The sequence below is a fragment of the Leptopilina heterotoma genome, unplaced genomic scaffold (assembly GCF_015476425.1).
Source record: "Leptopilina heterotoma isolate Lh14 unplaced genomic scaffold, ASM1547642v1 Lhet_114, whole genome shotgun sequence".
Lineage (NCBI taxonomy): Eukaryota > Metazoa > Arthropoda > Insecta > Hymenoptera > Figitidae > Leptopilina > Leptopilina heterotoma.
Window position 1 is genome coordinate 1,758,249 of NW_025110833.1, and position 27,169 is coordinate 1,785,417.

At 23.9% G+C, this 27,169-nt stretch overlaps 2 protein-coding genes across 4 annotated transcripts in view; both read right to left on the minus strand.

The window, feature by feature from the left end:
* Positions 1-219: 219 nt before the first annotated feature.
* Positions 220-11,473, minus strand: LOC122507380 (F-box only protein 33). Its single transcript, XM_043620053.1, has 7 exons — positions 10,888-11,473; positions 10,204-10,298; positions 9,914-10,105; positions 7,362-7,766; positions 6,675-6,923; positions 4,649-4,841; positions 220-2,944 (listed from the first exon to the last, which is right to left on the minus strand). Exons 1-7 carry the CDS (start codon positions 11,125-11,127, stop codon positions 2,813-2,815), a joined length of 1,506 nt encoding a protein of 501 aa, XP_043475988.1. The 5' UTR covers positions 11,128-11,473; the 3' UTR covers positions 220-2,812.
* Positions 11,474-12,485: 1,012 nt separating this feature from the next.
* The window catches only part of LOC122508780 (protein GPR107), a 29,106-nt gene continuing 14,422 nt past the window's right edge, over positions 12,486-27,169 (minus strand). Inside the window, exons 1-10 of one of the 3 annotated variants that reach the window (XM_043622330.1) lie at positions 26,737-27,167; positions 26,411-26,521; positions 23,242-23,405; positions 22,598-22,752; positions 19,134-19,351; positions 18,881-19,014; positions 18,387-18,654; positions 17,467-17,739; positions 15,377-15,546; positions 12,486-14,053 (exon numbers count right to left, since the gene is read on the minus strand). In XM_043622330.1, the coding sequence (XP_043478265.1) occupies positions 13,912-14,053; positions 15,377-15,546; positions 17,467-17,739; positions 18,387-18,654; positions 18,881-19,014; positions 19,134-19,351; positions 22,598-22,752; positions 23,242-23,405; positions 26,411-26,521; positions 26,737-26,826 (1,725 nt within the window). In that variant the 5' untranslated portion in view covers positions 26,827-27,167 and the 3' untranslated portion in view covers positions 12,486-13,911. Of the gene's footprint in view, positions 14,066-15,376; positions 15,547-17,466; positions 17,740-18,386; positions 18,655-18,880; positions 19,015-19,133; positions 19,352-22,597; positions 22,753-23,241; positions 23,406-26,410; positions 26,522-26,736; positions 27,168-27,169 lie in introns of those variants that run through there. The other 2 variants (XM_043622322.1, XM_043622334.1) reach the window with 2 other exon arrangements.

Genomic DNA, 27,169 nt, shown 5'->3' on the forward strand with positions numbered 1-27,169 from the left:
ATCCAAAAATTCTTTTAATCGACTTTTTTGAAGATTCTTTTCATTTCCATTTTTTAAATGAACGATTTCTTTAAATTAATTTACAATTTTTTAAATTCATTTTTTTAAAACAAAAATTGTTATTAATTCACCTTTTTTGAAGATCCTTTTCATTCCCTTTTTTTAAATGAAAAATTTCTTTGAATTCAATTTTTTAAAATAAAAGATTCCTTCAATTCATTTTTTTCTAAATTACAATTTGTTTTTTATTAGAGTTGTGCAAAAAGCTCGATCGAGTATTTCAAGCTTTTCGTTTTTCTAGCAGAGCTGAGCAGAATCAATCCGAACTTGAACCAAATTCCATCCGACACGTGCAGTATTAAACCTAAAATAATTTTGAGCACTTGAATTTTTCGAGCACTCAAATATTTTTGAGTAACTAAAACTCGAGCCTGGTTCGAGTATCGAGCCCGACTCGAGCTCGACCATGCTATTCGAGCTTTTTGCACACCTCTATTTTTTATTCAATTCTTTTAAATCAAAAGTTTCTTTTAATTCAATTTTTTTAAGTCAAAAAATTTTCTTTAATTTCAATTTTTTTATTCAAATTAAAAATTTCTTTAAATTTATTAATTGATGAACTATTTAAATATTTGATTTCCATGGAATCTCAAATCACGATTTCAGAATAAATACCGAATTTACAAAATAATTGAGATAAAAAATAATTAAATTTCAAAAGATTAATTTTCGGAAATAATTGAATTTTTTTAATCAATTGAATTTTATAAATTGTTATTAGATAATTAATAAAATTCAACTAATTTTATATTCATATTGTACTAGTTAATTAATAATATTCTAATTAATGCAATAATTATTGTATTAATTAAAATAATATATAAAAAATTGCCAATCCAAAAGTTAATTTCAGTTTACGATTCTAAAATATTCCCTTTTAATGTTAAAAAATTCCTTTCTTTTACAACTCAAAAATTTTTTTCCTAACAATAGTTGTTCACGTTCGTTGATGTTTTTTTTTCTAGTTTATAATTACAGTAGTCAACACATTCATGATGCGTTGAAGATTGCCACGAAATTTCACGCTTTTTCTCTCAGGTGCTTAGGATTATTTTGGATTGTTGTCGCGCTTTAATTCATTTGTTTTTCATTTTTATTTTTAACGCTTGGCGCGACTCAGGTACATATTAAGGCCCGTTCCTTTATTTAATTATTATTATTATTTTGTTTCTTGTTTTCCTCCATTAATCTTGTTGGACAAGTATTTTTTTAATTCATCTAAGTCACTTCGTATTCCTGATGCTCCCTAATTCTCTAAAATACTATCTCTTTTTTTTAATATTTTATTTTCGCTTTTCGTTTATAGATCAAGCTCAACATTATTTTTGCGCGGAACTTTACCTTTTTTCGATAAGTAGGCAATGACATTTTTGGAATCATTTTTTTTTCCTCTATTTTTTTTCTAAAAGAAAAAATCGTCTGCGAGTTATTTTTTTTAAAGAAATCGTAAATCACATTTAGCATTATATATATAAATAAATTTTTCGACGATTGATATTCCATTTGCCTATTGCGTTCATTGGCCTTTTTTATACACATGAAACATTGAAAAATTTAATTGCTTCAAATAGATACATTTATAATGATTAAAGACTAAATCATCTAAGATTATTTAGATATTATTAATATTTTGCGCTCTCTCAAATGAGAAACGGTTTTATTTTATTATTTTTTTTTGCATTTTTCCCCTTTTTTATACACGTGCATCCGATTGGTTTTGGTATTAAAAATAACCTCGGAATGCTATAATCGATATTACTTCGAGATATTCGTTCTTGAAAACGATTTATGTAAAATATTCCTGACTTTTTTTTTTGATGTTCAATTTATAACTTTCGCTTTCACTCGTTCTTTCCTTCTATATATCCCGTTCATTCTTTATTTTTAACACTTTCACTCGTTTTTTTTATTTTTTGTGTACGTGTTTTCTTTTTCTACAAACTAAGTTTCTCAGCAGGTTGGAAAAATATCTGTAAACGTCCCTAACTATGTGTGTGTGAATCATAAATAAAATTTTCTGATGGAAGATCTTAGGAATTCAGACCTGTTCTTCTCTAAATCGGACGTCATTTTTTTATTCATGGAGCTTTTCTCTTTCTTTCTCTTATTTTTTTTAAATCCTTTTTTCCCTATTTAATATACATTAATATTTACCCTGTGTAATGGGTTTTAGGTCACGTGGGGCCCTAACGTAGCCCTGTTGTCTAGTTGGATTTTTTTGTTTAGTGACAAATGCGAGATTTCCTCAGGAAATTTGATATAAAATATAAAATAATCGCGTCGTCAATTTTTTTTTCTCACACAGAGAGACTTAAAAATGGAAATCCCTGATTTTTCTTGTTCAATTTTTTTTTAGACAAACATATTCCAGGTCTATTTTTTTGTGAATGAAAAATAATCCAAAAACAATATAGATTTCAAAACAAAAATTTGTCCTGAAGATTCGTTTCATTTGATTATTTTGGTAATTGGTTATTTGGTCGAAGAACGATGGACAATTACATATAATATTTGTTCTAAATTATTTGGACTATCAGTTTGCTACTTACGTCATTTGCAGCTCTTAATTGTTTTTATATCGCAACCATTCACGATGAGACATCATCAGAAAAAATGTAGAGTGATGTATGGAATCCATGGGAAAAAATAAGAGATGAAAGTTGTTTTGGTTTTTTGTTTTTCTTCGAAAATGTTGTTCTTTGTCGATTGATGATTTGAAAGACTTCGGCTTGGAACCATGTGAGAAGAGAATTTACTTTTGATCGTGAAGTACCATTGGCATTATTACTTCTCGACTGTCGCCAATTAAAGGATCGATGACAACCGCTGGAAGTCGTCCATCACTTATTGGATCCCAACGAGATCCTAAAATCTCCTTGATTTCCTGTCAAGAAAAGAAAATATTAAGTCTCCAAAAATACAATTAAATAATAGACATTTTTTTCTATTCGATGTCCTTTTATAATAATAAAATTCTTTGGATAAATTTAATTATTTTTATAAATAAATAAAATCTTTCGGATAAATTCAATTATTTACAAAATAATTTCAACAAAATTTCCTCATAAAATTCAATTATCTTTAAAAATTTTAATAAAATTCCTTGAAAGAATTCAATTATTTTTTTTAAAAAGAATAAAATAATTCTGAGTTATTCAGTTACTTTCAATACATTTGAAATAAATTCCAGGGAATTATTTTAATTTTCTTTAAAACAATTAAATTATTTTCAAAAATTTTAATAAAATTCTTGTCAGGAATTAAATTATTTTCAAAAATAATAAAATTCTTCGCAAGAATTCAATTATTCTCAATATAATTTCCAGATGAAATTCAAGTATCTTTAAACATTTTAATTGAATTTCTCGAAAGAATTCAATAATTTTCAAAATTTTAATATTTCTGAAAATTTTAATAAAATTCTTGTCAAGAATTCCATTATTTTCATAAATAATAAAATCTTTTGGAGGAATTGAATTATTTACAATATAATTTCAATAAAATTTCCTCATAAAATTCAATTATCTTTAAAAAATTTTAATAAAATTCCTTGAAAGAATACAATTATTTTCAAAAATTTTGATAAAATTCTTTAGATGAAATTCAATTAATTTTAGTACATTTTTTTTAAATTCCTAGAAGGAATTTAATTATTTTTAAAAGTCTTTAATAAAATTCTTGAAAACAATTCAATTCTATTCAAAAATTTTAATAAAATTTTTGCGCATGAATTGAATTATTTCAGTTTCGAAATTATAAAAGTTAAAAAAATTAAGATACCAATTTTTTTAAATTCACTTATTAATGCAAATCCTTTCTTAAAAAAGACATGGAGTGGAAAGGTCGAATGTATCGAAAAGTATCGAAGTAAAGAATGGGCAATGAGAATGTAAAATCTTAATAGAAGGGTGTTTTTAAAATTGTTTGTACATGTGAAGGTGGCGCTGCAGTCGTATGTTATTTAAAAAGAGCGCGAATATATAAATTTTATTTTTGTTAAGAGAAAGTACTCATAATAAATCTTATTTTGCATTGTCAAAAAAAACGTCAACATTTCAAATATAAATAAGCAAATTATTAACTGAAAAAATTTGAATATTATTATTAATGAAATAATGGACTTGGACAATGGACATATAAAAACTAGCACCGTAGACGGCCGCTTGCGGCCGTCGGAGGAGCTAGTTTTTGAAAAAATAGAACAATACCTAAAAAAAAATATATAATTAAGTGTTTCTTTTATAAAATAAATATCATTAAATGTATTTTCCTGTACAATAAAAATGAATTTTCCTGCAATAATTTATTTTATATTTTAAAATGTTAAACTAAATGTATAAATTAAATTGTGCTTTTTAATTAAAAACAATTTTGTTTAATTAATGTTTGTTATTATTTAATATTCAAAATATTAAATTAGAATTTCATTAATTTAAAATTTCGATGCATTTAAAAACAAAAATTAGCAAAAAAAAAAAAAGTAAACAAAATAAACTAACTTCAAACATAGATTACCGGAATATAAAATTACTAATTATTCTAGATAATAAAAAAAAAATGACAATTAATAAAATTTAAAATAGCTCACTTCCATAATATTTTCACCATCGTATGATGCTTCGTCAGCTGCGATATCACTTTCAGAGAATACAAGCCGATGCAATGTATTTCCGCGGAGACGTGCGATTGCTAATAAATTTTCCTGAGCATACTTATGTCCTATGAAAACCATTTCCACCAATTTCGTGCATTTCCAGGCCACAACAACCAATGGATCCGGACTGCAAGAAATTTTATATTAAAATATTTTTTATACTTGCTTACTTTTTTTCTTTTTTTTTACAATTTGCAAAAATAAATTATTTTATTTAAAAAAAATAATAAACGTAAATAACTATATTTCCCCTCCCCCTATAGGTATTATATTTTAATAAACGTAACTAAAAATTATAATATTTCAAATTAAACATTCATTAACTACATTTCACTCTATTTTCCAAATATTGAAAACAAAATTGCCAAACTATTAAAAAATTCAAAGAACACTTTATTTTCAATTCGATCTTTTTTTCTAATTTTCTCCTCAAATGACAAATTATAGCGATAATTAAAAACAATTATAAATTTCATAATAGCCTAAGCAATAAAAAATCGATTCTGATATGATTTTTAGCGCAGAATCCAAATCTCGGCCTTGAAACTATTGATTAAAATTGTCGGATTATGCTCTTTTTATGCTACTTTTGAATTATTTACTTTCAATAAAATAAAAATTTAAGAAAATATAGGGTAACTGTACCAATTGTCGAGGGTTTTAGGCAACATGTGACTTTGACATTTTTTTTCTCGGAAGTAAATGCACTTTAAAATTTGATTTTTGTATATTTGGACGAAGGATCTAATAATGTTTAATATTCATATTTATTTTTTTAATATAAACTAAATTGTTAAGCAAAAAATATATTTAAAAGTCAATCGAGCAAAAGCACCATTTGTCGATGGTCTTGTGCTAATTTCTCGAGGGTCTATTCCAATTGTCGAGGGTATGACATTTTTAAACATATAACCCAATATAACCTAACAATTAACCTGTACAGATATCAGAAAATCGAGTAGATATTAATTTTTTCGATAAAAATATTATAGAACATTACCAGAAAACAAATATATTTATTTAACTATAATTGAATAATTTATAATATCGATATAAAACATTTTTATAGTAGATGATACAGGACAGAAAATTATTTAACTGTTTTTTAAACTTTTATAAATAAGTTAATTAAAATTAATCAATTTTGTTAATCAGACATTAATTGAAAAAATAAATTAATTTAAGTCACATTAAATTTGTAAACGAATAAAATAAACTTTTATTACGAACTGTAAATATAATGGTTAATTATAATTAAACTATAGTACAAAATTTTTTAGTTTTAAATAATGCATTTTTTTTATTAATTTTTTTTCCCTCTTCCTCGTTTTTTTGGTTGATTATTTTCTGTTGGTTGTAAATTTTTGGAGCATTTTTTTCTTTTTCTCTGTACCTATAAATGTTTGGCATTTATGTTTGACGTTTAGTAAATAAACACTTAACCATCGATAAATGGTGCATCAGCGAAAAAAGTGACTACACCAATTTTCGAGTCATTACCTCGAAAAATGGAACTGTCAAAAAAAAGGAACCAAATACCGATGATTTGCTTTTAAAAAATATTAAATATTTTTTTTTAACAAAAAAACATGCATACAAAATTAATTTAGTTCGTGTACAAAATTATAATAATAATTTTGTACACAAAAAGTCATTATAAATACGTTTAATTTGCTTTTCTAAAAATCTGTTTTAATCAACCTGAAGTATTAAGAAAATGGAGATTCGTGTAAATTTTACAGCAGTGAATTATAATATTAATTAAATAATTATTTTAGTAGAATCGCTACGAAATTTGTATATATAAATATACAGTTGAAAATACAAAGATTATTTAGAAATTTTTTTTGTTCTTAAATATTATATATTATACTATTTATCTAAAAAAGAAAATTATTATCCTCGACAATTGGAGCACCCTCGGCAATTGGTGCAGTTACCCTAGTAAATTATTAAATACCTGTTTGGTTCGTGTGGATCAAATGTTGCAGGCAAATCTTTCGTATGATCAACAGAATCAATCCACACGAGCGATTGAAGAGTGTTTGGATACCAAATCGATATACAATGCAATGCACTTATATTGATATGTTCGCAAAAAAGTGCTTTCAATTGCGTTAAGGGCATTGCTGGCTGAAGAATTTTTGAATCAAGATCTTTTATAGCCACATAAGCGTGGATCAGATTCAAACGCAATTCACACGCGGGACTAAAAAATTTGCACATTATGATAATGAAAACATTTTTGTATTAATGGCAATATTTCAAATATAGTATTTCTTTTAATAAAATGAATAAGAAAACAAGAAATAAATAAAGAATAAATAAAAAATAAAAAGAATAAATAAAAAAATAAATTAGCAAAAAAAATTAAATTTGTTGATTATAACTATTTTTAAAATTCACAATTTAGTTGTAAATTATAAATAAACTATAAATGTAAAATATAAAAGTAGAAAATAAATAAAGTATAAAAGTAAAATAAAAAAGTACAATAGTAAAAAATAAATAAAGTATAAAAGTAACAATAAATAAAGTATAAAAGTGAAAAATGAATAAAGTATAAAAGTAAAATAAAAAAGTACAAAAGTAAAAAATAAATAAAATATAAAAGTAAAATACAAAAAATGTATTAAAAAAATCTTACTTTTTTTGGGTAAAATTGTCCCATGCTTGATTGGAAGTTCCTGGATAATCATCATCTAAGCCATGAACGTGAATAACAAATCTCTCAAGTACTCCATTATCCAATGAATTAAGTAATGTATCGTTGACATAATCATAATCAATTGTCAATACAGTTAATCGGCAGAAGGAACTAAAGAGACTAGTGTCCAATTCTAAAAAATCATAATGATCCGGATCGTCTTTTACTGATGCTAAACAGAGGGAAGTCAAGTGTTTGGCATGATAATGTTGTAAAGGTTCCAAAATCATACTAGCACTCGATGTCAGTTCTTCGATGCATCCTAAACTCAGACCTTCTAAACAATTTGCCGTCTCAATTATTTTTACAAGCGATTCCATCACTGAACTTGAAAATGTTCGAATCCTGAAAGAAAACAATTTGGTCGAACATTAAAATTAAATCAACATTAAAATACTAAAATTAAATTGAAACTAAAATTGAATCTAAAATTAAAACTAAAATTGAATGTAAAAATAAAACTAAATTTAAATATTAAAATATAAAATACTAAAATTAAATATTAAAATAAATAATATCGACTTTATGATTGACAATTAATTTGTTAATGATTATATTCATATTTCAAATATAAAATTCAATTTTTAAATAACTTCAGATTCAAAATTTAATAAACTTCTTTGCAAGAATCCAATTATTTTTATAAATAATAACATTCTTCGGAAGAATTCAATTATTTTTTATAAATAGTAAAATTCTTTGCAGGAATTCAATTATTTTCAATACAATTTTTAAAAAAATTCCACGTAAAAATTCAAACATTTTTTAAAATTTTCGAAAGAATTCAATTATTTTCTAAAATTTTAATAAATTCATCGGAACGGTTCAATTACTTTATATAAATAGTAAAATTGTTCGCAAGAATTAAATTATTTTTAAAAATAATAAAATTCTTCTCCGGAATTCAATTATTTTCAAAATTTTCAATTAAAATTATTTAAAAAACCGCTGCCAAGTTGTACATTTTTATAATTTTGGTGTTCATTTCATGAACACTTTGCTTCCTCATAGAAATAATAATAATTGAAATATAAGAATTACTTTTTATAAAAGGGTTAAAAATCATTTAATCTTGGTCCAAAAAACGTGTTTTTATATATTCTATAAAATGGTAATAATAGTTTAATAATTACACATAAGTTAATAAACAAGAATGTTGAAAAAATGATATTTTCCACAATTTTTGATTTTTCAAATACCAATAATTTCATAATTTCTGCCCGAATCAGGTTAAAAAAACAGGTCAATCGAAGCGTTTTTTAATGTTCTTCAAGTTGGTAATAATTTTTTGAAGTTACTTTTACATAATTTTAAAAAATTTTTATAAAAGTCTTATTTTTTAAAATTTTAGATTTTTAAAAGTTTAATATCTCCGGTTAATATGGACGAAAAATGTTCAATTAGGGCTCAAAAGATGCGTGTGAAAAAACTCTACAAAACTAAAGAAAAAGATTTATAAGTGTCCCAACAGTTTTTTAAGTTATGTCCAAAAAACGTTTTTTTACAAAATGAAAAATGCAAAAAAAAATAATAAAAAATAATTATTAACAATAATTATTAACAGACACGATTATTTTAAAAAGTTCAAAAAAATTCCTTGTTTAATTAAATTATTTTCAATATTTTCAATTAAAATTATTTTTAAAAAAACTCAATTATTTTTATAAATAATACAATTTTTTGCAGGAATTCAATTAATTTCAATATGTTAATAAAATTTCTTGAATAAATTAAGTTATTTTAAAAAATTATATGGGAATTTTTATTAACAAACAGGATTATTTCAAAAACTTGAAAGAAAATATTCACAAAATTCAAATTCAATTTCGTTCAAAATTTTCAATTAAAATTATTAAAGAAACTCAATTGTTTAAAAAAAATCAATAGAAGTCATTAAGATTTTCAAAAATTTTAATAACATTCTTCGGAAGAATTCAATAATTATTTTTATAAAAAGTAAAATTCTTTGCAGGAATTCCATTATTTTTAATACAATTTTAATAAAATTCAATAATTAAATTTTTAATTATAATTATTAACAGACACGATTATTTTAAAAAGTTGAAAAAAAATCTTCACAAAATTCAATTACTTTCAAAATTTTCAATTAAAATTATTAAAGAAACTCAATTATTTAAAAGAAATGCAAGTAAATTTTTCAAAAGAAATGAATTAGGATTTTCAAAAATTTTAATAAAATTCTTCGAAGGAATTCAATTATTATTTTCCAATTTTTACACCATAATTCTTTGCAAGAATTCGATAATTTTCAATAAATTAATTTTCAAATTGAAAACATTTAAAAAGAAAAATTATTATAAAAAAAAGTTAGGAAACAAAAAAGCAAACAGCAACCAACTGCGAAATACGAACAGATTACCGGAATAGAACGATTGATTATTAATATAGATTTTGTTATTATTTTTATTTATTCATTTTTGCAATTATTTGTATTAAAATAAACAAAATTTGGTTATTACAATTTTACTTACCATTCATCTTCGTTTTCTATTCTAATGGGCCACTCATATGTACAATTAGTTGGTTCCAAAAATAATTTACGTAGTTGTTTATTGTTGCTTAATTTTTTTAAAAGATTTACGGCTTCTTTCACATAGACACCAGATGTTTCGCAATTTACTGTGACGTCTTGCACACTCAAACCAAAGCAACTCATCAGGAACCTGCAATGAGAAATTATAAATTCATAAAAGTTAAATTTATTATCTAATAGACTTTCTCTTTTTTCCTCTCTAAATAATAAAAAAAAAAAAAAAATTACCTTGCCCATGCCACGCTGTCTTCATCTTTGAACGAAAATGTGATTTTCTTCCAGAAACTTGGATGGAACAATGCATATCTCCAATTTTTACAAACCTATTAATTAAATTTGTGAATAATTAATTTCCTTATTTTTAAAAGTAGAGATAAAAGATTATTGAACATAAAGATAAAAAATTTAATGAATTCATAATAATTTTTCTTTCCTTATTTAAAAAAATTAAAATTTGAATATTTTTCTAAAAACAACATTTTGTAAACATTGAGTTTATAAATATAAAACGAATACAAAATGAGTCAGAAAATTTATGTCGTCACAACAAACTAAATGTAGAAACTTTCACCTAAAAATTATAAACAAAGACTTATTTATAAAAATACAAAAAAAAATTGTTCATCAATTATAAAATAACATTAAAACTATGCTTTCTGTTTAAATTAAATATGAAAAACTAATTACAAAAGCAAAAAAATTTTATAATTATTTTTTCATAAAATTTTACATTATTAAATGACCTTCAAGTTATTCACGAGATAAATAAATACAAAGTACGTTTCTCAATTTTCAAAGGAAATTACTTTATAAATACATAAAAACCAATACATACAAGAAAAGTGATAGTATAGCAGCATTAAATGGAAAAGAAAACGGGGAAAAAGTGAAAAAAATAAATAAATAACGTACCTGAGATGCTTGCAATCGACTAAAATGTGGTAGATAAGAAAAAATTTCCAGCAAAATAACACTTGGCAAACTATCCCAGGGTGTGTTATCATCTTGAGCCATTTCTGACGTTCCTTCAACAATTTTATTACACGATGAACAGCTGTTTGTCTTTGATGATGGCGTTAAATGTTCCTTTAAATTCTCCTTCTCCACTGATTTTTCCAGCAACAATTCGTCGCATTTTTGACCTCGTACCATTTTCTGGCCAGCAGAAATCGGCTGGCAACGATTTATATTTCGTTTCTATTGTGTGAAATGGACGATTACGAATAAAACCAATATAACACGCACTTGCGTTCTCTATATAGCCTATTCCCAAGCAGTGTTTAATTTTTCGCGTGTGTGTAAATATATATGTTTATAAAGAGATTAACTTGACGAAAAACGAATTTATCCGATAATCAATGACGACACAACAGAAAACGAAGACAGGCGTTTGCAAATATACAAACGTCGAACATTGAAGGATATATGCGTCAAACTAAATAATTATAAATTACTGAATACCCCAACCCAACCGCCCCTGCCGAAATTCACGATCTGTCAATTCGCCCAATGTCATTTTTATAATGAGGTTATGTGTTTTCACCGTTAGATAGAGCTGGGGAGGCGTTTTTCTACTTTATCGACAAGCAAATAAAATTTTATTTCAAATAATTCGAGATAATTATATAATTTAAAGAAAAAACAAATTAATTAAATTCATTAAATTTATAAATTTTTAAAGAATTTTAATTAACTTTTATGGCAAACGATACGAAAAGAAAAAAGACTTTATACATTTCACACTAGAAGCAAGAGTAAAATTTCTTAAAAAAAAAGAAAACTATAATAACGAATTAGTTGAATTTTTTTTCCTAATTGTTTAACAAAAAAAGTAACAATTTAACAAATATATTAATAGATAAAGCGGTAAAAATTGCAAGCGATTTTGAAAACCACGTGGTCGACATATTTTTAAAAACGTTTAAAAAATGCCAATTTCAAGCATTTCACTTCAAGGAAAGTTAAATTACACACTACTAATCTTATTTTATCAGAAAATATGTTCAATTTGTTATAAATAAATGAAAATATTTAAATAAATTGAAAAATACATACCCATTTTTTCACTTGCACGTTGCACGACACAAGAAGCCCTCTGGTTATCGAAGGAACTAACTATCGATTATTAGATATCGATATAAAAAATCGCGCCAAATTCAAAAGTAATCATGCCTCAAAACGCTAAAATTAAAATAAAAATAATTATTTTTTATAAATAAAATATTTTAATATTTAACTAATTTTGATAATAATAATAATAATAAATAATAATAAAATTTTATAAATAAATAATGAATTATTTAATTATTATTAGTTATTAATTTATAATTATTATCAATTATTCGTAATTATTTTTAATAATTAATAATAATTATTTATAACTAATAATAATTTGTCATTTATATAATAATAAAAAATAATAATAATACCTAATAATAATAATTAGTAATTATTAATTTTTTTACCGAATTTATTTCGTACTATTAATTTATCGCAGAACAAAAACAACATTTTATTAACTAACATTTTTATTTATTAATAATTATATTAATTAGTCAATTAATTTTAACTAATTACCTACATAATTTTAAACTATTCAAAATTTGTGCTCTTCGGCGTCGTTCAAAAAAATGAGGACAAAAATTTAGAAATTCTTTGCATTTATATAAATTTACATATTTTTTTTATGTAAATAAATGTACATAATTTTGAAAAATGTAAATAAATGTTCATAATTTTGAAAAATGTAAATAAATTCTCACAATTTTGAAAAATTTAAATAAATTAATACAATTTTAAAAAATGTAAATAAACTCGCACAATTTTGAAATTTACATTTACATTTACATAAATTTATATAAATTACAAAGAAGAAACTTCTTTACCAAAAAAGAACGGAAAGTAAAGAAAATAAAATAAAAATTTTCACTTTTTTCGGGGAGATATTTTAAGTAAATTGACGAAGATCTTTGTTTGTCGCATTTTAAATACCTACAAAAGCTTTTTCTACATTTTCAAAAAATGAAAATGACAATTTTTTTTTTAATTTTACTCTTAACTCGCGCATGGAAAAAAAAACACACCCACCCACACACCTCATGTAAATTCACTCGAGATAAATTTCTTTTCCAAAATCACAATTATTTTCAAGGTCGATACAAATTTTCATAATCAGATACTTAACAGTATTATTCTAAATTCCATATAAAAATGATTATAAGCTTATATCATCATCTTCTATTATAGCAAAAACATTCATTTTTACACATTCATTCTACTTCTTCCTTTTTCTTATAATATATATATAGCAATATTTTTAAAGTTATCACGGCAAAATAATCATTTTCTTTTTAAATTTATTTTAATTAATTTATATTATAGTCGCGACACTTCGATTAAGTTGACTGCAATGCAAAAATTTACAAGTACATGGAATGAGAATAATGACGCGAAATGATAATTAGAAAAGAAAATGAGAAATAAAATACTGTCCAACCTTTCGTTAAAGTGAAATTTAATCCCACTTGAAATTATAAATAAAATAAGAAAACAAAATTCTCATAAACTAAAAGATAATTTCGATTCGACGCTATTTTTTTGTGAATTTGGAGTTTTTAAGTAAATCGCAAAAAAAATTAAATATATTCATAAAAATATTTTCAGAAAATAAATTTTAAGAATATAGTTTAAGTATTTTTTTTTTATCAAAGAAACTTTCTTATCGGCTCGGATGGAATGTTACTAAATAAGCAGAAAGAAGTCTCTTCGCAAAAAAAAAAATTTACAAAAAGAAAAAAAGAACAGTCAACCTTATAATTTTGTCGTTTCCTCAACAATGTAGATTCATTTCATGCTGTCCTTTCTTTTTGTTCGTAGTGCGTCATCAGTCACAGGATTCTCGGATTTTGGCGAATTGAATTTTAATTTTCAATCTATTCAATCGTATTCGTGCGACGACTCCATTCTAGCAACGAGACTGTCCCTTTCCTCTTGTGTCGATGGCACTTGAGATGTCGTGGGCCTTATCACCTTGCTCACTTTACTGAGTCCCTCGGTCAATCCACTACCACCCGTCACGCTGGAAAATAGACTGCAACGGTCATATTAGATTTTTAAATAAACATTCTCTCAAAAAGGCTTCACAGCTAAAAATAATTAACAGAAAAATTTTTTTTTCTCTCTAAAAATAAATGAAGTAAAAAATAAATAATAGTGCAGAAAAGGAGGAATGCACGATCTAATCTAGAAATGAACATAAATTTCTTGGTGCTTTATCAAAATTGCCACTTACTTGTTAAAATTAAAACAAAAACGTCGAAAAAATGTTTTTCCAAAATCTCCAATTTCAAGATACGAACAATATTTACAATAGCAAATTTATTAACAGTAAATATTAAATATTTACCTAAAAATCTAAATTATCTTAAAACGTTAAATTTTATTTTAATTTATTAATTAGTTTATTTTATTTAATTAATTTTAATATTTATTTACAAGAAAACTTTCTATAAATTACAATAAATCACCTTTTTCTAATAAATTCAAAAAAAAATTTGAACAAAAATGATTTCTCTATTTTAAAAGATATTTGAAAATTTACTCTACAGGGTTATTAACAAAAAAAGAAAAAATTGGGATATAAAAAAAGAAGTTAAAGCAATAGATATTAAAATTGGAGAAAAATAATTGAAACTCTTTCTTTTTTTTAAAAAAAAAAAAAGAAAATTGGCAGAAAAAAAATCAATCCCCCAAAAGTAGTTCATCAGTCGTTGAACTCTAATTATTTACATGAATCGTCCCTCCAAACTGTTGCGAATATTTTTAAAAGAAATTTATAATGAGTCGACATAATATAAAGGACTTTTAGGATCTTTAGGAATTTTGCTATGAAGCCTGAAATAAAATAGAAAAGGCTTCTCTTCAGCAAATGTTTATCAAATCCCAAATGAAAATTTACTGCATAAAAAAAGAAGTAGTAAAATCTAAATAATAAACAAATAAATAATTTGGTAAAATTAATTAATAATTTTGTTATTAATTTTTAGTAATTAGTTAATAATTCAATAGTAATTAAAATTTAATTTCAACAAAATACCAAAATAAAATGTAAATTAAACAAAAATATAAATAAATTTAAAAATATAAATTAATTAATTTAAAAATAAAAATTAATTTTTGCTACTTAATTGAACGTTAAAATTTAATTTCAATAAAACAAAATGCAAATTAAACAAAAATGGAAATAAATTGAAATACAAAAATAAATAAAAAGCAATGAAAGTACAGCTTAACTGTAGCCAAAACAAAATGAAAGATGCATTTAAAACAAACATAATTTTCATTTGGGTCGAAAGTAAGATTTTGAAAAATGTAAAAAAAAAGTTTTTCGATATCTACTCACACTACGTCCATTTCATCATCGTCATCTCCCTGTATTAGTTCATCGTTCAACGTGAAATATGGATTTGCGGAAGCTGGCCGGAATTTATAACCGGTCAACACGAAGAAAACATAAGTTGCCATCTCTCGAAACATTTCATCCAACCATTCATATTGGAATGGAACAGTAATCTGCAAAAAAATTTTACCAACAAATGTTACCAATAAATCTAAATTTCTATTCAAATAAAATTCAATTAATATTCGTATCATTAAATAATTAATAATTCTATTAATAAATCTAAATTCGAATTAAAGTAAAATTAAATTAATATTTATTTGAAAATTAAAAAGTTTACTAACAAATCTAAATTCGAATAAAAAGGAAATTCAATTATTAAAATTACATATTAATATTATTATTATTAATATTATTATTGGGTAAGAATTCCTGAAGTGGGCCCCTATTTTTCATTGGGTCGGTGGATTTTTCTCATTCTTATATGTTTCGATAGCCTATGATGGCATAATAAAAACTTGTAAATAGTTTTCCGAAATTCGAATATTTGCCAAAGTTATTCAAGGTCAAAGTTATTTGTAGCGTTTTAGTAAATAGCTAATTACTCGCGATCGGATGAACCGATTTTATTAAAAATTGGAGGAGAGTTTACCTAAAGAATTGTACTTTAGATAAATGATCAAAATTTTAATTAAAAAATATAATTTGTTTAAATAAATTAACTTTTTAATTTTTGGGGTTAAAAAAAAATTTGTTCTCCATCTTTTTTTTGGATTTTTTTTAAATAATCAAATAGAGAATACTTTTAAGATTTTGTTTCAACAATAAAAAAGTAGGATTCTCTATCACTTTAGAAAATATAATATTTTTAGTTACAAATTTTTTTGAAAAGTTAAAGAAATTTGAAACAAAACAAATGAATGAACTAAACTCGACAATTTTAACCAACCAAGTTTAGTTCATTCATTTGTTTTGCTTCAAATTTCTTTAACTTTTCAAAAAATTTTGTAACTAAAAATATTATATTTTCTAAAGTGATAGAGAATCCCACTTTTTTATTGTTGAAACAAAATCTTAAAAGTATTCTCTATTTGATTATTTAAAAAAAATCCAAAAAAAAGATGGAGAACAAATTTTTTTTTAACCCCAAAAATTAAAAAGTTAATTTATTTAAACAAATTATATTTTTTAATTAAAATTTTGATCATTTATCTAAAGTACAATTCTTTAGGTAAACTCTCCTCCAATTTTTATTAAAATCGGTTCATCCAATCGCGAGTAATTAGCTTTTTACTAAAACGCTACAAATTACTTTGACCTTGAATAACTTTGGTAAATATTCGAATTTCGGAAAACTATTTACAGGTTTTTATTATACCATCATAGGCTATCGAAACATATAAGAATGAGAAAAATCCACCGACCCAATGAAAAATAGGGGCCCACTTCAGGAATTATTACCCTATTATTATTCAAATTATTCAAAAAAAAAAATTGAAATTCGAATTAAAATAAAATTCAATTAATATTAATAAGAAAATTAGAAATTTCGTCAACAAATCTAAATTTCAATTTTAATAAAATTCAGTTGTTATTAATATCAAATTTTTTTAATTTTACCTATAAATCTACGTTCAAATTAATATGAAACTCAATTAATTTTAATATGAAAATTAAAAATTTTACCAACAGATCTAAATGCAAATTAATATCTATGAAATTCAATATTAATATCGAAATTAAAAATTTTATCGTCAACAAATTGAAATTCGAATTAAAATAAAATTCAATTATTACTAATGTCAAAATTAAAAATTTTACCTACAAATCTAAATTCAAATTAATAGAAAACTTAACTAAAATTAATATCGAAATTAAAAATTTTACCAACAAATTTAAATTCGAATTAAAATAAAATTCAATAAATATTAATTTCAAAATTAAACATTTTACCAACAAATCTGAATTTCAGTTTAAATGAAATTTTTTAATCTTAATTATAATTATGAAAATTAAAAATATATTTTAAAAAACATCAGAATTTAAATAATGTTTCTTAAATATATTTAAAATAAATGTTTCCAGTTAAATACCTTCATTAAGTACACTATAATCCTAGTGATGTAAATGTAACAAACTATGATAATGTAGAAGTGCCGAAAAAGCTTGAGTTTTCGTAAATTAATAGCAGCCTTGCCGACAGTGTGAGAGGCTTCTTGAAGATGTCGAATGCTCCAGACAACTGGGAACATTATCGCACCACAGCAAAGTAAATCGACCAATATGAAAACGTCCCTCCAAGTTTTATGCTCTATATCACCCTCTTCACTCTCCTCAATTATAATTTCCGCCACGTTTGCTAAAACCTAAAAAAAAGAAATAATCAAAATTTCTCCATTAGTCCGAATTTCTTTTATATCCATTTTTTTCGAAAAATAGTAATTATTATCTATTTGTTAAAAAATCGAAGTCTTTCCATTAGTTTGAATTTCCTTTATATTTAATTATTTTCGAAAAATATTATTATCTATTTGTTTACTTATTAATTATGATTAAAGTAATTAAATTAAATCACGTTCAAAGTTGAAAGACATGAACTGTGTACAACAAATAATAATTAAATTAAACGGAGAATTAAATTTCGTTTCTGTATTTTAAATAAAATTTTTAACAGGAAAGATAAATTTACATTTTGTTTCCTTTTAACTTAAAAAATTATAATAAATAATTGAATTACATAGAGATTTTAATTTCGTTTCTCTATTTTTAACAGGAAAGATAAATTTGCATTTTGTTTCATTTTTACCTGAATATTTTCTTCTAATAAAAAATTATAATAAATAATAATTAAATTATAGAGAGAATTTAATTTTGTTTCCGTATTTTTAACAGAGAGAAAAACAATGTATCATTTTTACTTTGAAAAAAATTATTAAAACAATTTTTTTGATAAAAATAATAGTTGCAAAAATTTAATAAATAAGAAATTAGAAATAATATTGAAAATGTTTACCTGAAGTGGTATAACAATCATAAATACTTTCTTATCCTTATCGGCTAAAATGTGTTTAATGAATGTCCAACCAGTTCCAATTAGTACAATAGTTATGAATAGAACAGCTCCTTTCAACAAATGCGCTATATAGTAGAGAATAGCCCAGGCTGCAACATGTTCTCCCTTAGTTTGGATAAAATGATAATTAATTCCATGAAACAGAAGCGACAGTGACTTAAGATAGACCAGAATTGCCATAAGATAATGTATCTTGAAAACTTGATGCCTAAAAATAATTAAATTAAATAAAAAATAATTTGCCATTACATAAAATATTAAACAATTTTTGCTACATTTAAAAACAATTTCCCTTAAACTGTTTTTCATTTTTCAATAAAATATTTACAATCTACAAATAACTCACGATAATAAATCATATACTTTGTAATTTATATCTAATTTAATAATTATATATTTTATAATTTATAAATTACAAAAAAAAAAGAACTAACTTGCTCTTCTTTAGAATAAAGACCCAAAAACATCCGGAGAGAAAAAAGAGAAGTGCCATCATGAAGTATAATGCAGGTAATGGCATTTCGCCAGCGCTCAGATAATTATCGTGGTTGCTCTCTCTAATGTGCATCTATTAAAATAATTCAGAAAATTAATTGCTGTTTGAATATGAACATCAATTAATTACAGCTTCATTACAATATTATTAAATCATATAAATGAAATATGTATAATATCTTCATCACTTACAGTAAAATCGACAAATACATCATCATTTTTGTAATTAGGACAACTATGGAAATAAAAATTATAAAGTCCTTCCTCTTGTTTCGTATAAACTTTCATGAAAAAGCTCGTGTTGTAGTATTTTTCTCCATTTTTCACATCAACCGTCATTGGCAATTGAAGGCGGGAGCACACATTCGTTTCCAAATTTTTCTCACCATTTTCAGCTGATTTTCCCAGTTCTGCAATATTCAAAACAATTTTCAATTAGAATTTTCATTAACATTAATTAACAAAACTTTTAAGTTTTTAATTTTTCTATACAATTAAAATTTGCTTTTCATTAAAAAAAAAATATATAAATGTAATACAAACACAAAAAATAATTTATTAGTAGTATTATGTAATTTACAGAATTTTTTATTTTCAAAAATAAACTTCAATTATTGCATAATTTCAAATTCAAAATTTTAAAAATTCACTTATTATGTACATAATTAATTATTGTTCATTATTTTCAAAAATTTTACTAAAATTCTTCGCAAGAATTCAATAAATTTTTCGAAACAATTTAATTATTTTTATAAATAAAAAAATTCTTTCAGAAATTCAATTACTTTAGAAAACAATTGTTATAAAATTATCAAAAATTCGAAAAACTGACTTTCTTAAAATTCAACATTTTTTCTTCTTTTTTTGGCATTTAGCTTCAATATTTTTGGGCTCTTCAAAAATACTTTACTTATTGAAAAGTCTCCACCCTTTGGTAAAAAATCTAAAATTATCACACTGAGAAAACTGGAGTATTGGACTAAACATCTGGAGGGACAAATCGTTCATATTTGAGAGTTAGCTATTGGATAACAATCTAAATGTTCAAATACACCATTGACAGACATTCGTGCCATTTCTCTTGGAAGGAAAATGAGTTTATAACAGAGGGACATATTAACCATCTTGAGAAATCCCTTCCTTATCCGGCGCGAAATGAATAAATATGGCAACCTAACCCCTATATTAAATACATAAAATGTCAGAAAAATAATTTCGCGCGCATCAGATCGTACACATTTTCTGCGCAACTTTTAACCCTCAGATCTTGCCTCAGATATAATGGGAGAGAATATACAAGTAGATTTCCATTATCAATTCAAAATTTATTTTAGAAGGACTATTCAACTCTCTTCATAAGCAAAGAAAACATACACTTTTTGAACCTCTGAATTTGACTCTCCAGTTTTCTCAGTGCAAAAAACCGAAATTTCTTAAACCGAATTTCTTAAAATTCAACATTTTTTCTTTTTTTTTTTTGTGGCATTTAGCTTCAATATTTTTGGGCTTTTTAAAAACACTTTACTTATTTATGCAGTGTGTCTAACAAGGACTGAGAAAATAATTCCCTGACGTTTTACTAATTTTATTTTTGCTTTCTTGGAACAAAAATATGGTATCTGACATATTTAACAATAAATTAATATCTAATGATAGAAACAAACGATAACCTAAAAATCTTTTAAGTTTTGTTAGATTAACAAAATTTTTTATTCACAAAAATTTTAATTTTTGTATAAATTTTTAGAAATTTCCCTGACTTTCAATGAAATTCTCTGACATTCCCCCGACTTTTCCATGACTTTTCCCTGACCAAAAAAATTCTCTAACTTTCCTGACCGTTAGACACCCTGAAAATCGAATTTGCTATTTATAATTTTAGTAAAATTATTAATAGTATCTATTCTTTGAGAAAATTCAATTATCTTCAATATTTTAATAAAATTCTTCCAATTAATTCTGTTATTTTCAAAAAATTTAAGAAAATTCTGAGATGGATTAAATTATCTCCAAAAATTTTAATAAAATTCAATAATCAAATGTTTAACTTCAATTATTAAGAAACCTGAAAGCAATCTAATTTTGATTAATTTTCATTTTTATTTTTAATTGAAAATATGTCATTTAATGTTTTTGAGAATTCAATTTGTATTTTTAAAATTTTTAATTAAAGTTCTTAAAAATTTGATTTTAAAAATTTTTAATTAAAGTTTTTCAAATTTTAATTTTCAAAAATTTTACATTTTAATTATTAAAAACCTTTTTAATGAAAACATTGAACTTGGTGGATTCCTCCATCTTTTAAATAATAATAATTGTGACAAATTAGATTTTTTTTACTAATTATTTCTTTAATTTGTAATTTAAAGTTCTATAAAAATTAGATTTTCAAAAATTTTTATTAGAATTTTAATTAGAATTGAAATTTGAATTTAATTTCAAAATTTATATTAAGAAAAACCGTTTTAGAAGAAAATTTCCCTCGTGTGACATAATCGAAACCTGGGGTGAAATAAATTTCTTATCTTATTGGCGTTCGGTGTGTGAGGACAATCACCTAATTCGACCCTCAGAAATACATGAGATTCAAGTTATTTATAAGAACGAGAACGAAGCCGAGTATTTTTAGCAACGACCAACTAAACTTCCCGCTGCTAGATTGATCTTGTCATTACATGACCCGAATGCAAGGAATAAATCGATTAAGAAGTTTACAATTCCAACAATTTTTCCTAATCACCCAAAGAGGAGAAAAATAAAAAGTTTGTCAAAAATTAAGTTTAAAAAATCCCCTTATTCATCAATTTATCATTAAAATTCCTCGTCTATCAAAATCTATTTTCCAAATTACAAAATTAAAAAAAACGTACCAATTAATAAAAAAAAAATTCTCTCCGCTTTAAAATGAAAAAAAGAAACCATTTCTACCATAAAATACAAGACGATAAACGATTCGATTAAATGAAATAGTAAACTGGAAAATAATTTTCTAGATTTGTCACTGATAGTACAACAGTGATTCAAGCAAACGGGATGCCAAAATATCGTCCACCTGTTGAGTGTGCAGTAACTCTATGAATTTATTAATAACTTCTGTGAAGAATAAATGTGCGAAATGTAGGAGGTTTATATTTCGAGAATTTCCTGTTTTACGATTGAAAGCATTTTCAAGAGAGAAAATTATAATAATTTCTCAAGATGAAGGAGCAATGTTCTCACTCGAAAAAAGAAGAGAAAAAAAAATTTTCATCTATTATTAAGATATAATATTTACACGCCAGATGTTACGTGTTTATAAGTTGCGAGAATTTGCAAAGCAATGAAAGAAATAAATTCGAGAACAATGTAACGGACTATTCTTCCCATCGTCACAGCTCGTTCAAAACTACCCCATTGGAATCATGCCAAAATTACGCGTGTCCTCTCATAAAATATCATCTCTTCAAAGAAACAGCAAGAATTATATTCTCAGAGACTTTTCATCAAGAAATTCATTTTCTTTCAGTGCGAGGAAATTTTTTTTTTTTGCTCCTCTAAGTTTCCATAGAAAAAGTTTTTTTCCTTTTGCAAATAAAAAACAATTTAAAAAAATAATCCAAAAAAATAAATTTCAATCTATATCGAAAATTCAATAATGAGGAAAATGAAAATTTTACCAAAACCGGAAGTGTTGCGTTTACGACGTGAAATGAGAGCGCTATCACTGAATGGAGTTGATAGAGAACCTCTCTTGGCTCGAACAGCTGGCATCATGCTCTCATCTTTGTAAATGTGAACTGTATTAACACTAAGACTGCAATTGACTCTCATTCTGCGACAGATAATATTTATTTTTAGAAGAAATTATCCATTAAATTACCAAGACGAATTATCAGAGATTGAAAATCAAAATCCAAGATTGAAAATAATTCTCTTTTCTTCCACTTGAAATTTTAACTAATTTTTGATTAATTTAATTTAACAATTAACATATAATTTAATTTAAATTATATATTTAAATATTATAAATAAAATTGTAATCTATATTAATAAACTAATAATTACTAATTTTAATTTTAAATTACACTTTGAAAAAAATTCGGAAAATATTAAATGTTTCGAACGTTGAACATTTTTTTGTCACTCCCTTCGAACTTCATTGAAAAAATTTCATTCATCTGAATTGAAATTCATTCATTTGATACGTTCAAAACTAGGGAAATTTAACATTTAGTTTTTCTGAAGAAAAATCAATTATTTTGATTTTCATCTCTAATTGAAGAATAAAAGAGAATTAAAGATTAAATCAATTGATAATTACGTGTTATTTTTTAAATCCATCGTGAAGTATATAACTTCACTGTCGTCCTTTTTATCCCATTCCGATTTTGGATTCGATGATCCTTGCAATAGACATTTCTCCTGATGACTTTCAAGATAAGGATTCATTGCATCACTTGTCGTTCGGTCCAAGGTGAAGCCAAACTAAAAACAAAATTAATAACACTATTAATAAAATTGTAAATTCTAAATTATAATTATAAATTTTTTCTAAATTTATAATATTAATGACAATTCAATTAATCAATAAATAACAGAATATTATATTTTAATAAAATTCCTCTCAAAAATTGAGGCCTTGGATCCAATAACTCGCCCGACGCTCGAAGGCACGCGCTAATACCAGTCGGGTAGCAGTGAGTGGCCCAGAGGCGCTCACTGCTCACTGACTGGCAGTTGCGCGTTCCTCCGAGCGTCGGGCGAGTTATTGGATCCAAGGCCTCAATTCAATTTCTTTCAATAGAATTTTTATAAAATTTCTTGAGAGGCTTAAAATATTTTTAGAAAATTTTAACTAATTTCTTCGAAAGATTTTAATTACTTTTATAAATAATAAAATTCTTTACTGGAATTCAAAATATTTTCAATCAAATTTGAATAGAATTTCTCGAAAGAATTGAATTACTTTTACAGATTTTCATAAAATTCTTCGAAATAATTAAATTGTTTTCAAAAAATGTAATAAACTTCTGGGAAAAATTCAATTATTTTCAAAAATTTTAATAAAATTTATTAATCAAATTTTAAAACACAATTATTGAAAAACCCGATTATTTTAAAAACTTAAAAGAAATTTTTCATAAAATTAATTACTTTTCAAATTTCTAATCAAAATTAAAAAAAATATTATTTTTAAAACATTCAAAGAAATTCTTCAAAACAATTCAATTATTTTCAATTATTTTTATAAAGTTTTAATAAACTTGACCGTGATGAATGTATAAATTAATAAATAAACAAATTTCTTGGAATGAATTCAAATATTTTTATAAATAATAAAATTCTTTGATGAAATTCAATTATTATTAATCAAATTTTAATTAAATTCTTCCCGAGAATTCAAATATTTTTATAAATAATCAAATTCTTTGTAGAAATTCAATTATTTTTAATCAAATTTTAATAAAATTTCTCAAAATAATTTAATTATTTTCAATACAATTTTAATTAAATTTCTCGATAGAATTGAATTTTCAAAAAAAAAAATTTAATAAAATTCCGTATAAGAATTCAATTATTTTTAAAAATATAAATTAAATTCATCTCAAGAATTGAATTATTTTTGTAAATTTAATTAAATCCTTCTCGGGAATTCAATTATGTACATTCAATACAGTTTTAATAAAATTTCTCAAAAGGATTCAAATATTTTTAAAAAATGTAATAAAATTCTTCAATGAATTGAATTATTTTCAAAAATTTCAATAAAATTCTAGGAAGAATTTACCAAAAAGTGTTAATGAAATTAAATAATAAATTTTTTAATTAGATACAATTATTAACAAACAGGATTATAATTTTCAATTAAAAATATTAAAAAATATATTATTTTGAAAAAAATCCAAAGAAACTCTGCAAAAAAATTTAATTATTTATCAAAAGTTTCAATAAATTGTTTCGAATAAATTCAATTTTTTTCAATAAAAATGAAATTTTAATGAAAATTTCTCATAAAATATTAAATTATTTTCAATATAATTTTAATAAAATTCTCCGCAAGAATTTAATTATGACTTTTCCAAAATTCTTCAATTATTTTTATAAATAATAAAGTAAACAACAAAAATTTTGCAAAAAAAGTAGATCCAAGGAAAATTTGTTTGAATAGCAAAATAGGGTTAATCTCTTCTTCATAAAATAATGAAAGGTAAATATATTTTCAGATAATGAAAACTTTCATAAAGCTGTTACAGTCGTTTCACGGCATTTAAAATTCCAAAGCGTGTTATTGTTTGAAAATTTCGTGCCAACGTCTTGTTTAATATTCGTATACTTAGTTACTCATTTCCTGTAAAGTAACGCCCAACAATGACTTACGATCATCATCAAATTTCTCCAAAATTTTGCTGAGTTAGACAAACAAAAATTAAAATAAAAAAAAAAAAGTAAAAAGAATATTAAAATTAAAATAACAAATACATAATAGCCAAAGTAATACTTTTCAGTAATAATTTTCAACAGTAAGTAATTAATAATTAAACTAACAATTTTGAGTACTAAGTAATTAATAATTAAACTAATAATTGTCAGCAGTAAATAATTAATAATCAATCAACTAAATTCCAGGAAAATAACAATTAACATATTTCTGACTAAATTGACAAAAAAAAGGAACAAAAAGTAAATTGAATATTTCGATTCGAAATCGAAATCAAAATTAATTCCATATTTAGACAAATGATAATTTGCATAAGTTTCGAAAAGAAATAAAATTTCTTCTATCGTGAAAACTGTACTATATCCAATTTTTGTAAGGAACAAATAAAAATCGTCCTCTATAAAATATTATTTCTTTTGGCCTTGAACTAATATTGATAGATTAAGATTCCTTTATTCAGCTTTCATACGTCATCGTTAGAAATCGATATCAATTGAAAAATACATTAGATTTTAAGGTAATTTACGACAAAAAAAAATAACAAAACAAGTTCTTTTTTCCCAAAAACTAAAAATTAATCATAAAAAATTCAAAACTATAACTATAATAAAAATAGACAATTTTTTTTCTATTTTCCCCATTCAAGGACGCACGTTATTTATAATTTTGTTTACATAATTCATTAAAATTTCCCCAAGTGTGTTAATTCTTCCACATTTTCAAAAAAAAAAAGAATTTTATAAAAAAATTGAATTAAAAAAATAGTTCCATTTTTACATGAAAGAAAAGAAAGAAATGAATAAATAAAAACGTGAAAGAAAATTTCTAAAGCGTAATTAAAAAGTATTATTGAAGTCTCAATCTTAAAAATCAATAACTCATTTTCATTCGCTTCGAAAGATGAAAGTGGAAGTTATTCCTGTGCATTAAAATAGAAAAGCATAGAAGATAAAATGGATTTTTTAGATTTTGTAGAAACCAATTAAAAATTGGAGCAAAAAAGGATTAGTCATGAATTGCAATAAGAAATGTAATGTTTGGAAATAATTACCACATGATTCTCATTGTAGGGACTGGCCTTGAAATTCGTCAAATTCACACTTAAAACACCTCCCAGGTAAAATCCAAAAGTACTCAACGAAATAAATCGTCGATTATCGTTCTGAAATAAAAAAAAAATAATATTGTCCAGTACATAATAAAAAGAAACATTAGCGTTATCTTAAAACCGGTAAGCCGATAAACTTCACCAATTTATCTTTTGAAAAATAAATATTCTTTTCCCAATATAAACTTCTTTTTAGCGTTTTTTTTCAATTCTCTTAAATAATCCTGATTATAGTGAAAAATTATTTATGAATAGTGGAAATTATTTACCCTTATTTCCAATTTGTGTATCCTTGCGGTGGCAATGCTCAATGTCAAAAGGAACCATAAGGAACCGATAAAGTAATTTTTTCTCGACATTATGATAAGATTTTTCTATTTTTAATTTACAGGATTTACAATATTCACATTACGAATTAATAAACACAGAAAACACGGAAATAGCCTCGCCTTGTGTGTGTGTTTCGTCGCACTGGGATAACACTAAACCCTCGGATAGTAAAATAAAAACTGAACTAAAAGAATATTATAGACAGCACTAGACCAATCTAAATTTTACTTATTTTCTCTTCAATTTGTAATAATTTCACGTGACATTAATTTTTTTCAAAGGGAATAATTGATTTTTTGCAAGAGTACTAAAATACATGAGCAGATTTTGCCATCATCAACCTTTTTAACAATGAACATAACCTATAAATCA